The 17,835-nt window shown below is 48.2% G+C and overlaps 1 protein-coding gene across 1 annotated transcript in view; it reads left to right on the forward strand.

The window, feature by feature from the left end:
- LOC124794676 (U6 snRNA-associated Sm-like protein LSm1) overlaps positions 1–17,835 on the forward strand; it is a 71,247-nt gene that overhangs the window by 46,643 nt on the left and 6,769 nt on the right. The window contains exon 2 of the mRNA XM_047258210.1: positions 15,911–16,095. Within this exon, the coding sequence (XP_047114166.1) occupies positions 15,911–16,095 (185 nt within the window). The remainder of the gene's footprint in view (positions 1–15,910; positions 16,096–17,835) is intronic.

The raw sequence follows: 17,835 nt of genomic DNA on the forward strand, positions 1-17,835 counted from the left end.
GGTATTAAATAATGTGAAACGCTTTAAATGCTATGTAGAAATAAAAACATTGTTTTACTGTTTCGATAGATGATCTTTTCACTGTACTTCGTGTTTAGAAAATAAAACATTAATACATTCAAAAACTAGGTGCAAATTAGCCACAAACCCTACAGAAAGAAAGAACTATACTTACAATATTTTGAGAAGTGAATTTTGTATTACTTTATGGTGAATAAAGAATTAAATAAACAAACAAGAGTGCTTTAAATAAATTTCTATTAAGTCATATTTATGTAAGTTTTAGGTCGTAAATGCTTGCATATGTCACTGTTTTTTAGGTAATTAAAATCCAGGCCCTACTGATGAGGAACTCCGTGCTAACCTTGAGAGGCGAGGGGTTCATTTTATCCGCCATGTGCAGTGAGGCCCTCCAAACAACCGCACTGCTACGGGCGCCTTTATCCTGGCCTTCCAAGGGGGATGTCCTCCAAGAGAAGGTCAAGGTAATGGTGTATCGGTGTGATGTAAAACCTTATATTCCACCACCGATGAGATGCTTACAGTTTGGACACGTCTTCCTGCTGCACCACTGATCCGCTCTGCGGTGACTGTGGGCACTCCCCCCCCCCCCCCCCCCTCCTCACCCCTCCCCAATCCCCGAGGGGAATGCCTGTGCTCCTCCGCTCCCCCACAAGTGTGTGGTGTGTAAATTGTCATGGAGAGCATTCACCATGCTAACCTGTATGCCTGGTTTTTGTGAAAGAAAGGAGGATTCAAGAGTATAAAACCTTAAATCAGCTCACCTACACTGAGGCTCGTCAAAAGTATGACCGGCTCAATCCCGTGTCTATGTCTTCTACTTTTGCTTCCATTACGTCCATTCCCCTTCCTACCCCCCTCCTCTTCCCAGCCCCACTCCATTCGCCTCATGCCTTCAGCCTCCTCCTCCCTCCCTCTCCCACTCCCCCTCCCCATCAGTACCCATACCTTCCCCTTCTGGTACTGCTCCCACTTCCCTGCCCCCCTGAAAGGCGATCTAAGGCTCCTCATCAGCAGCGTGATCCGCTGCTGGTGGGCACCAAGATTGCCCGGTGTAATTCTGTGCCCACCCTCACTGAAGTCTGCCCTTCTCTTCCTTCCCAAGAGAAGAAGCAGAAACGCAAGAACAAGGGCAAGGCCACTCCAGTAGCCCCTGAGGTGCAGCCTTCCCCTACTCCAGTCAATGAACCAACAGCGTCTGACCCCCCCCCCTATATGGATATTACCCCATCCTTATTGGTGACGGATGGCAGCTCGGTGGTGTGACCGACTCTGGTCCCTTTGCTTCCCCTTTAGAATTTGGCTTGAGAATCCTCCAGTAGAATTATAACGGATATTTTTATCACCTTCCAGAGTTGCAGCTTCTTCTTTCCTTACACTCTGCTGGTTGTATTGCGCTCCAGGAAACCCATTTTGTCAATTCTTACTCACCCACCCTTCGTGGGTTCTACTCTTTCTGTCGGAACCAAATTGGCCCTTTGCGGGCTTCTGGTGGTGTTTGCACCTTGGTCCGTAAGGACATTGTTAGTAAATGGGTTCCTTTCCAATCACAATCTGTAATCTCTACCTACCACCTGACAGGCTGCCCACATCCCATGCCGTCACCACCCTTCATGCTATTAGGGGACTTTAATGCCCACAACCCTCTTTGGGGTAGTCATACGACTACTGCCCTGGGCAAGACAGTTGAAGCTGTTCTGGCAGGGCTTGACCTCTGTTTACTAAACACAGGCACTTCCACACCCTTTAGTGTGGTGCATGGCACATTCTCTACCATTGATCTATCCATCTTCAGTCCCGGCCTTTTTCCCTCCATTCAGTGGGGAGTCCACAATGACTAATGTGATAGCAACCATTATCCGATTGTTTTGACCTTCCTTCAGTGTCTCTCATTCCGTCACCCTCCCAGGTGAGCCATATCTAAGGCTGATTGGGGTGCCTTCTCCTCTGCTCCCATCCCCCCTGTATTGCCCCACAACAGTGTTGATGAATGTACTCAGACTTCGACTGCTGCCACCTTTCAGCAGTCGGTTCTTCCTCAGGTTCCCCACGCCGGAAGATGGTCCCTTGGTGGACTCCGGAAATTGCTGCAGCCATAAAAGACCGCCACCGTGCTCTTCAACACTTCAAGTGGCACCCTTCTACTGCTCTTCTTATGGTCTTTAAAGGACTCTGCGCCCAGGCATGCTACTTAATCAAATTTCAGAAACAGATTTGCTGGGAACGATATGTAACTGCCATAGGACCACACACCCCCTCTTCACAAGTCTGGGCGAAACTCAGGCGAATTTTTGACTACCGTCCTCCCACTGGGGTTGCAGGAATTTCTGCGCATGGTGTTGTTCTTACCAATCCGGACTTTGTAGCAGAAAATTTCGCTCAACACTTTGTTCAAGCTTTGGCATCGGCTCAGTATCAGCCCACGTTCCTTCTCCTGAAAGAGCATTCAGATCGACTGCCTTTGTCTTTTGTTTCTCACTGCTCGGAGCCATATAATGCTCCATTCAGCAAGTGGGAATTTGCCAGTGCCCTCGCCCTTTGTCCTGACACGGCTCCTGGACCGGATTGGATACATTACCAAATCCTCTCAAAACTTATCGTTGGCTGGCCACCATTGTATACTGACCCTCTTTAACTGTCTGTGGAGTGAGGGAGTCTTCCTACGCAGCGGGAGGAAAGCATTGTTGTTCCAGTGTTGAAGCCAGGGAAGCCACCTCTTCAGTTGGATAGCTGCCATCCAATTAGCCTTACCAACACCCTCTCCAAGCTCCTTGAGTGCATGGTGAGTTGGCGGCTGTTTTGGATCCTTGAATCCTGCACCTTTTGTCATTGACACAAAGTGGTTTTTGCTGTGGCCGCTGTACGGTGGATAACTTGGTGCACCTGGAGTCTGCTACCCGGTCGGCTTTTGCCCATCGGCAACACCTCCTTGCAGTCTTCTTTGATCTGCATAAAGCCTATGGCACCACCTGGGGCCACCACATCCTCACCACCCTTCACGAATGGGGCCTTCGTGGCACTCTGCCCATTTTTATCCGTAACTTCCTTTCTTATCGCTCTTTTCGTGTCCAAGTTGGCTGCTCCTACAGCACTCCCCATCAGGAAGAAAACGGGATTCCACAGGGTTCTGTGCTGAGTGTCCCTCTCTTTCTCAAAGCCATTAATGGTCTGGTGACAGCTGTTGGGCTGACAGTATCGCCCTCTTTGTATGATGACTATTTTGCCTCCGTAATGGGCACTGCAAAACGCCATCTACAGGGGGCAATCTGCTGGGTGTACTCATGGGCTCTCTCCAATGGCTTTCAGTTTTCGGTGGCAAAGACGTGTCATGCATTTCTGCCGTTACCGTTCCTCGATGGCCAGCCCCTTGAGGTAGTGGACACCCATCGCTTCCCCCCTGCGGGTCCGGGGATTAGAATAGGCCCGAGGTATTCCTGCCTGTCGTAAGAGGCGACTAAAAGGAGTCCATCCTCCTCACGGGGGTAGTTAGCGCCTGCGTCCGGAGACGGACGGTTTCACGACCTATAATCGTGGTCTTTTTGGTTTTTCACTTCTCGTTTCTTCCTTCCTTTTGTTGGTTCCTTTCTTTGCTCTTCTCCACTTCACTGTCTTCCTTACTCTTTCCCTTGACTTCTCCTTGCCTTCTCATTGCCTTCTTCTCCTTGCCTTTTCATTGCCTCCTTCTCCTTGCTTTCTCATTGCCTTCTTCTCCTTGCCTTCTCTGGTCTCCGCCTCGGCGTTTGAGACAGTCTGTCCTCTTTCTCCCTCTCTTCTTTTTCCTCTACTTCCTTCCTCCCTGTGCGTGTCTGAAGGCCGACCCACGCGTTCGCACGCGTAGCCGGTGACGGGGTAACGCGTAAGTCCCCGCCCTGGGTAGACATGTAAGGCACGCGCGTACCCCCTGGTAAAGGCCAGGCCCGGGGAGGGGTGATTGCCTGAGCTGATACCTTCTGACCATGCCGATTGGTCCCTCCGTCTGTTTCTCGGGAGGTGTGACCTGAGGTGTAAACATTCACCTAAGGCGGGAGTGCCCTCTGAGAGGGTCCCCACAAGGAAGGAGCGCGCCATCGGAGACGCTGGCAATCATGGGGGATTCCTCCGCAATGGATTCTACTCCATCTCTTTCGACTTCGACCCAAAAACGGAAACGTGACCAGCCTACAGTGACAAAAGTACTACCGCCTGCCCCACAGTTCCTCGTAGTTTCTCGATCTGAGGACGAAAGGATTTTTCCTCTGTCAACCCTTTCGTTATTCAGAAGGGCGTAGATGCCATAGCCGGATCTGTCAAATCTTGTACCAGGTTGCGTAACGACACCTTATTACTAGAAACTGAGAGTGCCTTTCAGGCACAAAAACTGCTTCGGGCCACCCTCCTGTACACGTTCCCTGTCCGGGTGGAGGCCCACCGAACTTTGAATTCGTCTCGAGGTGTAGTCTATAGTAGCTCTCTCGACGGATTGACTGACGAGGAGCTTCAATCTTTCCTCGCTGAGCAGGGCGTGACGGCTGTCCATCGGGTCATGAAAAAGGTCAACAATGACCTTATACCGACCCGCACACTTTTCTTAACCTTCGATAGTGTTAAGCTGCCATCGCGCATCAAGGCGGGCTACGAGGTTATTTCTGTTCGCCCCTATGTCCCGACACCTACGCGCTGCTACCAGTGTCAACGTTTCAATCACACTCGACAGTCTTGCTCCAATGCGGCTAAATGTGTCACTTGTGGCAGGGATGCCCATGAGGGTGACTGTCCACCTCCGTCTCCTCGTTGTGTGAACTGTCAGGGTGACCATGCCGCATCCTCCCGCGACTGTCCTGTCTATAAGGAAGAACGCTGTATTCAGGAAATTCGAGTCAAAGAGAAAGTGTCCACCTCGGCTGCTCGCAAGCTATTGGCTAGTAGGAAGCCCACGCTGCTCCCAGCGGGGAAATACAGCACTGTCCTCGCCTCTCCTCGGACTACCCGGGAGGTAGCAACCCAGACATGCGATCTGACCTTCAGCACCATGGTCGTCCGTTCGGCCAGTGCTAAGATCGCGCGGTCGACGTCTCCTCTTCCTCCCATCACGCCACAGACACCAGCCACTTCCTCAGCTTCTGCTCAGTCGAAGACCCCGAAGTCAGATGCACGGGCCTTCAAGAAGGAACCATCCCGTGCAGACTTCCTCCGTCCCTCGACCTCCCAGCCTTCGACCGGTACTTCCACCAAACGTCCTTCTAAAAAGGCGCATAGGAAGCACAGTTCTCCTTCTCCGCCGCGGCGCCTTTCTTCTCCTGCGCCACCCAGCGGTTGCCGCCCCAGGCCGTCATCCGTTTCGCCTGGCCGCACCGCTGGTAGCCGAACATCTGGCCGTTCACCGGCGGAGGAATCTCCCCCTCCCGGCCATCCTCCCGAGATGGCCGATGACCCTATAGACCCCATGGACGATGACTGTCCGCCTCCTGCTAGCGGCGGCAGTGCTCGCTCGAAGCCAGGCCCTAAGCGGCCTTCGAGGTGACCCCTTCTCTCATCTTCCTTTTCTTACGATGGCACTTATTAACTGGAATATTCGCAGCATTCGCTCCAACCGAGAGGACTTGAAGTTGCTGCTCCGCTTGCATCGTCCGCTCGTCGTAGCCCTCCAGGAAACGAAGCTACGCCCATGCGATCCAATTGCCTTGGCACACTACACCTCTGTGCGTTTTGACCTACCCCCTGTGGTAGGTATCCCAGCTCATGGAGGGGTTATGTTGCTGGTCCGGGATGATATTTACTACGAATCCCATCACGTTGCACACCGGCCTGCAGGCAGTTGCCATCCGCATTACTCTCCCCACTTTTACGTTTTCCTTTTGTACCGTTTACGCTCCATCGTCATCTGCCGTTACCAGGGCAGACATGACGCAACTTATTGCTCAGCTACCTGCACCATTTTTGTTAACAGGAGACTTCAATGCCCACCATCCTCTTTGGGGCTCTCCCGCATCCTGCCCGAGGGGCTCCTTGTTAGCAGACCTTTTCAACCAGCTCAATCTTGTCTGCCTCAATACTGGCGCCCCTACTTTTCTTTCGGACACATCTCATACCTATTCCCATTTAGACCTCTCTATATGTACTCCCCAACTTGCACGCCGGTTTGAGTGGTATGCACTTGCTGATACATATTCGAGCGACCACTTCCCGTGTGTTATCCATCTCCTGCAGCATACCCCCTCTCCGTGCTCCTCTCGTTGGACCATCTCCAAGGCAGACTGGGGGCTCTTCTCTTCCAGGGCGACCTTTCTGGATCAAACCTTCACAAGCTGCGATCGTCAGGTCGCACACCTCACGGAAGTCATTCTCGCTGCTGCTGAATATTCCATCCCTCACCCTACTTCTTCTCCTCGTCGCGTACCGGTCCCCTGGTGGACCGCAGCATGTAGAGACGCTTTACGTGCTCGTCGACGTGCTTTACGCACCTTTAAACGCCACCCTACAGTGGCGAATTGTATTAATTATAAACGATTACGTGCTCAGTGTCGTCGTATTATTAAAGAAAGCAAGAAAGCCAGCTGGGCTGCTTTCACAAGCACCTTCAACAGTTCTACTCCTTCTTCTGTTGTCTGGGGTAGCCTGCGCCGGCTATCTGGCACTAAGGTCCACTCCCCAGTTTCTGGCTTGAAGGTTGCGAATGAAGTCCTTGTGGCCCCTGAGGCTGTCTCCAATGCCTTCGGCCGCTTTTTCGCCGAGGTTTCGAGCTCCGCTCATTACCACCCTGCCTTCCTCCCCCGCAAACAGGCAGAGGAGGCTAGGCCACCTGACTTCCGCTCCTCGAATTGTGAAAGTTATAATGCCCCATTCACCATGCGGGAACTCGAAACCGCACTTGGCCGATCACGGTCCTCCGCTCCAGGGCCTGATTCTATTCATATTCAGATGCTGAAGAACCTTTCACCTGCGGGTAAAGGTTTTCTGCTTCGTACATACAATCGCATCTGGATTGAGGGACATGTTCCCGCATGCTGGCGCGAGTCTATTGTTGTCCCGATTCCTAAGCCGGGGAAGGACAAGCACTTGCCTTCCAGTTATCGACCTATCTCGCTTACCAGCTGTGTCTGTAAAGTGATGGAGCGAATGGTTAACTCTCGATTGGTTTGGCTGCTCGAGTCTCGACGCCTACTTACCAATGTACAATGTGGATTTCGCAGGCGCCGCTCTGCTGTTGACCATCTGGTTACCTTGTCGACCTTCATTATGAATAACTTCTTGCGGAAGCGCCCGACCGCGGCTGTGTTCTTTGATTTGGAGAAGGCTTATGACACCTGTTGGAGGGCGGGCATTCTCCGCACCATGCATACATGGGGCTTTCGCGGTCGCCTCCCTCTTTTTATTCGTTCCTTTTTAATGGATCGACAGTTTCGGGTACGTGTGGGTTCTGTCCTGTCCGACACCTTTCGCCAGGAGAATGGGGTGCCACAGGGCTCAGTTTTGAGCGTCGCTCTCTTCGCCATCGCGATCAATCCAATAATGGATTGCCTCCCAGCTGATGTATCAGGCTCCCTTTTCGTGGACGATTTTACCATCTATTGCAGCGCGCAGTGTACACGTGTCCTGGAGCGCTGTCTTCAGCGTTCTCTTGACCGTCTTTACTCCTGGAGTGTCGCCAATGGCTTCCGTTTTTCTGCCGAGAAGACGGTCTGTATTAACTTCTGGCGCTACAAAGAGTTTCTCCCACCGTCCTTACGACTCGGTCCCGTTGCTCTCCCACTCGTGGAGACAATCAAATTTTTAGGCCTTACCTTTGACAGGAAACTTAGCTGGTCTCCACATGTGTCATATTTGGCCGCCCGTTGTACCCGTTCTTTAAATGTCCTCCGTGTTCTCAGTGGTATGTCGTGGGGAGCGGATCGAACCGTCCTACTTCGTCTATATCGGTCGATCGTCCGCTCCAAGCTGGATTATGGGAGCTTCGTATACTCCTCTGCACGGCCATCCATCTTACGCCGCCTCAACTCCATACAACATCGGAGTTTACGACTTGCGATCGGAGCATTTTATACCAGTCCCGTAGAGAGTCTTCATGCTGACGGTGGCGAATTGCCACTCACCTACCGGCGCGATATACTGCTTTGTCGGTATGCCTGTCGGCTACTGTCAATGCCCGACCATCCGTCTTATCGTTCCTTTTTTGACGACTCTCTTGACCTTCAATACGGGTTGTATGTCTCTGCCTTGCTACCCCCTGGAGTTCGCTTTCGTCGCCTCCTTCAACACCTTCATTTTTCACTCCCTGCAACCTTTCGAGTGGGCGAGAGCCGCACGCCACCTTGGCTCCAGGCTCAGGTCCGCGTTCACCTCGACCTCAGCTTGCTCCCAAAAGAGGTCACCCCCGGTTCGGTCTACCACTCCCGTTTTTTGGAACTTCGTTCGAAGTTCAACAACATGACTTTCATTTATACAGATGGCTCTAAGACCAATGACGGGGTCGGGTGTTCCTTTATTGTCGGGGCACAAAGTTTCCAATACCGGCTCCATGGCCATTGTTCGGTCTTCACAGCTGAGCTCTTTGCCCTCTACCAGGCTGTTCTTTACATCTGCCGCCACCGACATTCTGCTTATGTCATCTGCTCAGATTCCCTGAGCGCCATCCAGAGCCTCAGTGATCCGTACCCGGTTCACCCTTTCGTACACCGGATCCAACGCTCTCTTCAGCAGCTGGTGGACGTCGGTACGCCGGTTAGCTTTATGTGGGTTCCTGGCCATGTCGGTATCCCTGGGAACGAAGCTGCAGATGCCGCGGCCAAGGCTGCGGTCCTCCAGCCTCGGACAGCTTCTTGTTGTGTCCCTTCGTCCGATTTTAGCAGGGTCATTTGTCGGCGCGTTGTGTCGCTGTGGCATGCCGATTGGGCTGCACTTACCGACAACAAGCTTCGGGCCTTAAAACCTCTTCCCGTGGCTTGGACGTCCTCCTCACGCCCTTCTCGGCGGGAGGAGGTCGTTTTAGCAAGGTTAAGAATTGGACACTGCCGGTTCAGCCATCGCCATCTGCTGACGGCGGCGCCGGCGCCGTTCTGCCCATGTGGGCACTTGCTGACGGTTAGACACATTTTAATGTCCTGTCCAGATCTTAACACACTGCGCCTCGATCTTAACCTGCCTAATACTTTAGATGCCATTTTAGCGGATGACCCACGAGCAGCTGCTCGTGTTCTTTGTTTTATCAATTTGACAAACCTTGCTAAGGACATTTGATGATGTTTTTTAATCCTATGCCTGTCAGTCTGTCTTTTATTGTGTTTTCCCTTTTAGTTGTTGTTGTCAACTTGTGCCTCGCGGTGCATTCTTAGAGTAGTCAGGGCGCTAATGACCATTGAAGTTGTGCGCCCGAAAACCACAAAAAACCATCGCTTCTTGGGTCTGGTTTTCGATGCCCGGTTGACATGGCTCCCTCATCTTTGCCAGCTGAAGAGGACACGCTGGTCCCAAATCAACGTTCTTAGGTGTCCACCTGGGGTGCAGATCGCTCTGTTCTCCTGTGATTGTATCCAGCATTGGTCCAGTCTCGTTTGGACTATGGAAGTCCTGTCTATGGTTCTGCGTCACCTTCGAAGCTGCAGATCCTAGACCCCATCCACCAGTGTGGGTCTGACTTGTGGCTGGTGCCTTCCGTACTAGCCCCGTACTTAGCCTTCTCACAGAGGCAGGAATTCCACCACTGCAAGTTTTGTGCCAACAACAACTGGTATCTTGTGCGCTTCGCATTCGGTGTACCCCAAAGCACCCTAATTAGGGTCTCCTCTATCCAGACATGGAGATCACCCTGCCGCAGCGGCGGCCACAATGTGGGCTTACCATGGCTGTGTGCATTCAGTCGCTCTTTTCTGAACTCCAGCAATTCCCTTTACCGCCTCTCATCTCTGCTCACACACGTACCCCTCCTTCTACATCCACATCTACATCCATACTCTGCAAGCCACCAGACGGTGTGTGGCGGAGGGTACCTTGAGTACCTCTATCGGTTCTCCCTTCTATTCCAGTCTCGTATTGTTCGTGGAAAGGAGGATTGTTGGTATGCTTCTGTGTGGGCTCCAATCTCTCTGATTTTATCCTCATGGTCTCTTCGTGAGATATATGTAGGTGGGAGCAATATACTGCTCGACTCCTCGGTGAAGGTATGTTCTCGAAGCTTCAACAAAAGCCCATAGCGAGCTACTGAGCGTCTCTCCTGCAGAGTCTTCCACTGGAGTTTATCTGTCATCTCTGTAACGCTTTCGCGATTACTAAATGATTCTGTAACGAAGCACGCTGCTCTCTGTTGGATCTTCTCTATCTCTTCTATCAACCCTATCTGGTACGGATCCCAGACTGCTGAGCAGTATTCAAGCAGTGGGTGAAGAAGTGTACTGTAACCTACTTCCTTTGTTTTCGGATTGCGTTTCCTTAGGAGTCTTCCAATGAATCTCAGTCTGGCACCTGCTTTACCGACGATCAACTTTATGTGATCATTCCATTTTAAATCACTCCTAATGCGTACTCCCAGATAATTTATGGAATTAACTACTTCCAGTTGCTGACCTGCTATATTGTAGCTAAGTGATACGGGATCTTTCTTTCTATGTATTCGCAGCACATTATACTTGTCTACATTGAGATTCAATTGCCATTCCCTGCACCATGCGTCAATTCGCTGCAGATCCTCCTGCATTTCAGTACAATTTTCCATTGTTACAACCTCTCGATATACCACAGCACCATCCGCAAAAAGCCTCAGTGAACTTCCGATGTCATCCACAAGGTCATTTATGTGTGTTGTGAATAGCAACGGTCCTACGACACTCCCCTGTGGCACACCTGAAATCACTCTTACTTCGAAAGACTTCTCTCCATTGAGAATGACATGCTGCGTTCTTAATGTCAGCCCTCCAGGGCCTCGCTGGAGTATTTGCTACTACCACCAAGATCTGCACTGACGGCGGCTCCAGGCAGGCTCACGCCCATATCCTTCTGCGCCCACCGCCATGACCCTCCTACTCCTCAGGGCTTCGCGGCCGGCCGCAAGGACCTTGGTGCGTCACTCGACCACAGCTCTGTCTTGATCTCTCAATCGATTCAAAGGATTCTGTCCCTCTGATTGCTCTTTGCCACCAATTCTACTGCCTCCTCAGTTCATTCCAGGGTTCAGAAGTGATTTATACTGATGGCTCAATGGTTTCTGGCCACACTGGTTTTGCTTGCACCTATGCATGATGCACAGAACTTTGTTCCTTACTCGATGGCTGTAGTGTTTTTACTGCAGAATTGGTAGCCATCTTATGCGCACTGGACCATATCCGCTCCTGCGCAGGACTATCCTTCACTATCTGTAGTGACTCATTGAGCAGTTTGCATGCTATTGGCCAGTGCTTCCTTCACCACCCGTTAGTAATCGCTATCCAGGACTTCCTTTCTCTTCTTGCTCAACGTGGATGCTCGGTGGTTTTCATTTGGACACCAGGCCATGTTGGGATTCCTGGCAGTGAACTTTCCAATCAACTGACTAAGTTAGCTACTTACAGGCCATCTCTTGCTATTGGCATTCCGGAAATAGACCTTCGCTTGGCATTACATTGTCAGGTTTTGGGCCATTGGGATGCAGAATGGCACACTCTTTCTTCGCCGAACAAGTTCAGGGCAATTAAGGATTCTAGAACTCTGTGGCGGTCCTCCTTGTGGGCCTCATGTAATGCCTCTGTCGTCCCCTGCCGGCTCCACATCGGCCATACTTGGTTGACTCACGGTTATCTCCTCCATCGTGAGACACCCCCCCCCCCCCCCCTCTCTGTTGTTACGGATCGATGACTGTGGCTCACATCTTATTGGACTGCCCCAACTTAGCCACCCTGCGGCGGACTTTCAGATTTCCAGACACGCTACCCCTGGTGTTAGCTGACAGTGCCTCAATGGCAGATCTCGTTTTACGTTTTATTTGTGATGGGGGCTTTTATCACTTTATTTAAGGGAGGGACCTTCCAACTTATCGGTGAGTGGAGGAATCAGGCCCTCTTGCTCCGCTGTTTGTCCCAATTGGATTGGCTTCAACTGGGCTTGGTGGTTCACCCCGGCCCTCTACCTTCCCACTCCTTTCCTTATGGGGTCTGTTATATCTTTGAGCATCTCTCTTGTCTCCTGTGCTTCTTCCTTCACGCCTCTGTCATTAGTCACTTTCTTTCCATCACCTCTTCTTCTGTCGTTATCCTTCCTTCCCTGTCAACAGTTTATCATTTTATGGATATTGTAGGTCCCCCTTTTAGTGTGGGATTTTACCGGTTTTAGTTAATCCAAGGTCGGAGGGCCTGATGACCGCATAGTTTGGTCCCTTCTCCACCCAACCAACCACCCCTCTTTGCCTAATAGTGGAATGACATCTGGTGCACCACTGCTCTCAGTAATAAACTCTGCACAGCCAAGGAGTCTACTGAAGTCTCTTCTTCCACTCCTCTCAGTAGCAGTCTACTGTCTTATGTGTTGGTTGTACCAGGCTCACCCATTATTTTTCTCTTGTGTAATGAACCACCCCTACAATGGTTCATTGGAACCCGACTCATGGTATCCCATAGATTGGTGGAATATCCCTTTCTTTTGGCCCTTTGCGCTAAGTATAGCCTTCCAGATTCCTTTTCTTTAATAGTAGCTCTCCTTAGTCAATCACCTTGCATGTCACCATCTCATCATCTGACAGACGAATCATATGTCAGTGGGAAACTGAATAGCTGGAGGAAGTATTGCCCACCAGACTGCACATAGGCCATAGCCCTTTAACATGTGGTTTCCTCCTCCACCAGGAAGATCCACCACTCTGTGAAGTTTGTGGTATGCCACTTTCGGTTCAGTATATTTTAGCTGTGTGTGTCTTATATACTGAAATTGGGGAAGGCCTTGGTTTGGCAGGTGATCTGCCTATCAGCCTCACTGATACTGATACCAGTGTTAAACAGGTGAATTTTGTGAACAGTTGGTCTTCATCCCTCAAGTGCTGGGAAAAGGAGGTGGACGTGAATGCATTATAAACTACTCCGCATGTGGGGGACAGCTTACTTGACCCCTCCCCCCCCCCCCCTTCCCATTAGAATGACATGACTTGTAATTTACATTAGGACATTGATTACGATGATGTTGAGTGCTCTGCATCCATTAGCAGCAGCAGCACGGAATGAGTTCAGAATATATTGTTTCTTAACTTGATACAACTGGTTTATAGCATAAAAATGATTTGCACTTCTTGTGTTTTCTCAGCTGCACCAAAATTTAGCACTGGGTAAATAGGTGTGACCTAGTACAAGAAAATGATGCCTGATATTGTCATGCAGATCCAAATGAACCAGGACATAATATTATTTATTTTATTTAACCTTGTCAATTGGAGCCTCTCTTATATCAGGCCAGGGTGTACACACAAAGTATTTTTACAGCATGGTTACCAAAATGATGTGTTTAATATGATAAAGAGTAATTAAATTGTATTAATAGAATTAGAAATTATTTGAATTTACCTAACAGTAGTGTGCTGGGTGCACTCAGCACATGTGAGGCAAGCTTAGGAACTACTTGATTGAGAAGTAGTGGCTCCAGTCTCATAAACTGACATACAGCCAGGAAAGCAGTATGCTAACCACATGCCCCTCCATATCTGCATCCAGTGACACATGTGGGCTGAGGATGGCACGGTGGCCAGCCAGTACCATTGGGCCTTCATGGCCTGTTCAGGTGGAGTTTGGTTTTAGTAGCAACAGTGTGAATAACAGTAATGGATTTACTACTACTACTACTAAGGAACAAAGGCAGACATTATTGTTACTTCAGTAGGTACATCATTAACTGTCCTTTTAAAGTAACTGTTTTTCAGTTCTCTGATATGAGGAAGAGCTTTTTATATTTTTGTAGGGCTTGGAGAGATGCTGATGCCTTTTCTGCATGCTGTTGCTATGTACTGAGCACAATTTAGGTCTTCATGTATTATTATTCTTAGACTCTTCATTGAGGGAGAGAGATTAATATTTGACCAACTCAAGATAGTAGGTATTAGAGATATTTCAGGCTAGGGATTTTGAATGGACTCTGTTTTAACCTCATTTTCTGTGCCCATTTTGATATTGCACAAATGTCGGCATTGAAATTCTCAGTAGCTGTCTTCAACTCGACTGATTTAGCACTTATTGTTAGGTTAACTCGAGGTCATCAGCATAAATGTGGTATTTATAGTAGCACGGAACTGTGACACATCATTTATGTACAAGGAAAATACTATAGGAACTAAAACCAAACCCTGGTGGACACCTGATATTACGTGTCTACCTTACAACTTAATGTTGCCAGACATGACATATTGTTGTTGAAACCATTGCATTGCATTTGGAGAGAAATTTAATCTGCTAAGTTAGTCAGGTAAAATATTGAAGTTGACAGTGTCAGTCTTTGCTAAAGTCTAAGAAGCACATTTAGTCTACTCTTGTCTAGCCGTGGCGAGCTCTATATCGACTGTTTATGAAAGCGGATGTTGTGTTACCATAGGTGTCCATGAGGAGGGGGTGGGGGCTCATGTGGGCTCTTACCCCTTCCCCTGAAATCTGAAGTACAGAGTTTTTATTCATATATTGAGTGGATAACCATCCAATCTCTGGGATATAACAAGTTTTTTTGTGTCAACTATAAAGTTTAGTTATTGTGGCATGACAAGCAATGAAACTAACTTACTTATACAAAAAATGGCAATTTTAGACCCTTGGCCTATACTGGAAAAAATTTCTGCAGATGCCCGTATGTGCTGTGATTTTTGCAGAGACTTGAATGGCATTTGTCAAGTAGGTTGCAGTTAAGTAGTTGGTAAGCTGACCGTGGACTATAAGGCCGTAACCAGTGCTGGAAGAATGCTAATAGGTTAGTAAGCAGGCAGAAAGACCCATACCATTTAATTACCACCACCACCAACAACAACAACAACAACAACAACAGCAGTTCCCAGTAAGTTTTGAAAGTAGTACACCAGTACTGCAGTCCACGTTTTGTATTCTTCAGAGGACACTTTATCTTGTTTTACTTACTGTATCTCCTTGTTCTTTATGGAGGCAGCTGTGCCCATGATGTGACCTAAAGTACCAATTTTTCTTTTGTTCAAGTATCTTTATTTATTTAGAAACAAAAATGTATCCATTTTAGGACTGAAGATCTCTGTCCTTCCCCACCCAGGCTATCTGTTATGGCACTGTGATTGAGATGCCCCCTGATAAATGTGATAGAATGGGTAAAGGGTCAGTCTTTCTTGAAGTACATTGTGTTGTGTGTCGTCAATGAAACTTCCTCTTGTATTCTAACATATTTTCCAAACAATGCAAGTAATTGTGTTCTTTCATTTGTTCCTACAGAGTAAAATCGCCTGTTAACAGTAATCATACAACACCACACAGTGATAGAGAAATATGTGTGTTGCCTTCCAAACGCTGATTGTTATTGTGTGCCATCGTTGGGTATTGTATATTACTGATTGCATGATGCATGAAAGAGGCACCACAGCAAATAGTATTAACAGCAGCACACCATGATGCTATTTTACTAGTGACCAAATACAGCAGGTAGTTTCATGTCAAAGCGGTATTCTGTCTGCATCTTTGAGACATTCAAATGTTTGTCATGAATACTACAGGGTCAAACCTGACTATGGTGGCATTACATGTGCGTCAGGAAATGTTCTGTTCAGCTCTTTGTAAAACAGTGATCTGATTTTATTCTGAAGTTAAAAATTATTTGCATTTATGTTTCAGTAGTGCACTGCTTTAGAATTATTTCGAAGGTGAATCATTCTTGTTACAAATGTGTGTGGGATTAGACTAAATGCAAATTTGTGTAGTTGAAAATGTCCAGAGATATGTAATACGTCATTGTTTCTGATCATCAGAAAAGCTGATGGTGCTCCTGCGAGATGGAAGGACCTTGATTGGATACCTGCGCTGTGTCGACCAGTTTGCGAATCTCGTCCTGCATCACACTATTGAGAGGATACATGTTGGCAAGGACTATGGTGATATTCAACGTGGTGTTATCATTGTTCGTGGTGAAAATGTAATCCTGCTTGGAGAAATAGTAAGGCTTGTTAGAAATTTACTAAAAATATGTAATGGTTTTATTTGTTTTGACTGTTAAGAATGTTGTCATTTATTACTGTCTTCAATTGAAATGTGGATACTTCATTTCACAGATGTCGTAAGAATTTTGTAACAGAATTATGGCCTGTGAATTTTATCGTCATCAGATTTGTAGTTTCCTAAACGTTACTATTATGCTGGAACTCTTAGTTTGAAGCTGTTTCATCATACTGTCTTTGCTCATTTACTGAGGCCCAATGTGTAATTTTTTGCACTTTCTATTGTTACAACAATACATTTTTGTTTCTTGATTTATATTATGTTTCAATGTTCACCCCACTGTTGTCTCACATGCCATCTTAATGTTAATGCCATCAGTGCAACTTACTATTTGCAAAATTTCCGGAAATGTAGAAGGTAACTTAAAAAATTGGAAATCAGGTGGAGCATTAGAGGAAAGGAAAGATAAACTATAAAAATCATGAGAAAGGGTACAAAGTGAAATATAAATTATGAAAGTGAAGAACGTAGAATATGAAATTCTCCATTCACCAAAATGATCACCAGAGGGTTCACGGCTCTTTCATGAGTTCGTACAGGGCGCACACAGGACCCTGAGCTATCGTGGCTCATTGTTCCATCCAGGGCTGCATTCCCTCCCCCGTACCCCTCCCTCCCTGCCCCTACTCCTTCCCCTCTGCCCCCTCTGTGTCCTTGCTTACAAAGGACTGGCTGTCCTCCAGGATTCTGGTATGCTTTCCGGCTTTTGTTCCACTTGTTGTATCATTTTAACCTTTCCTTCTCAGCATTTATGGTCCCCCAATGGTGTTTGACCTCCCCTTCTAAATTTTCTCTTCATAGTGTGAGCCAGCTGGGGAAGAACACCTTACGTAGCATCTTAGGCATTTGGCCTTACACTCTCTTCCATCCTTTCCTTAACACGGTTGTCCTTTAACACTATATAAGCAGCATGGAAGCCAGTCTGAGTGGTGGTGTCATTAAGCTTGAGCCCCCTGACAACACGCGGATCACACTTCTGATAACTGGGCTGATATCTCCCCTTGTATGCTTAAAAGTGGATGCTTGTCATTTGGGAGCATTGGAACTCCCGACAATGGCTGCCCTTGCTATGGCTGGTTGGCATCTACAGGAGAGCCCTTGATTGGAGTGGGTGGTATCAGGGTGGACACTTTGCATGTGAAAAGCATTCCTCTGTGGCGGCCTCTTCAGTTGGCAACAGGTCTTGTAATGCTGCTTCCTTTCCCTGGCTACACTCTTGGAAGTAGGCCAGGCTCACCAGCTTCGGGTGAAACCTTTCCCCGCTACCAGATCTGCACCAGGGCTGACAGGGACTCTTTCACCACCATAAACCTGTTATTTTTCATGGAAACTATTGAAGACAAGTGTGGTGAAGTGAAACTCTGATTAAGATGCTGTCAGATTTGTTTTTGATGAAAAGTACTTCTGTCGCCCAACCTGTGGCCCTTTGTGCCTGTGACCATCTTGTCGACATCCCTGTGTCCAGTACTCTTCACCAGTCTTTGAATATGGTTCAGTGAGTCATTTTTCGTAGGAACCTCATCCTTGAAACTGATGAGGAACTCCCCACCAATCTGGAATGGCAACACATTCATTTTGTTTGGCATGGGTAGGGACAATCTTGTTGATACCAGTGCTTCTATTTTGGCATTTGAAGGGGTACTCTACCAGAGGTCAAGGTTGTGTGTTACCAGTGTGA

The sequence above is a fragment of the Schistocerca piceifrons genome, chromosome 4, assembly GCF_021461385.2.
Source record: "Schistocerca piceifrons isolate TAMUIC-IGC-003096 chromosome 4, iqSchPice1.1, whole genome shotgun sequence".
NCBI classification, from domain to species: Eukaryota; Metazoa; Arthropoda; class Insecta; order Orthoptera; family Acrididae; genus Schistocerca; species Schistocerca piceifrons.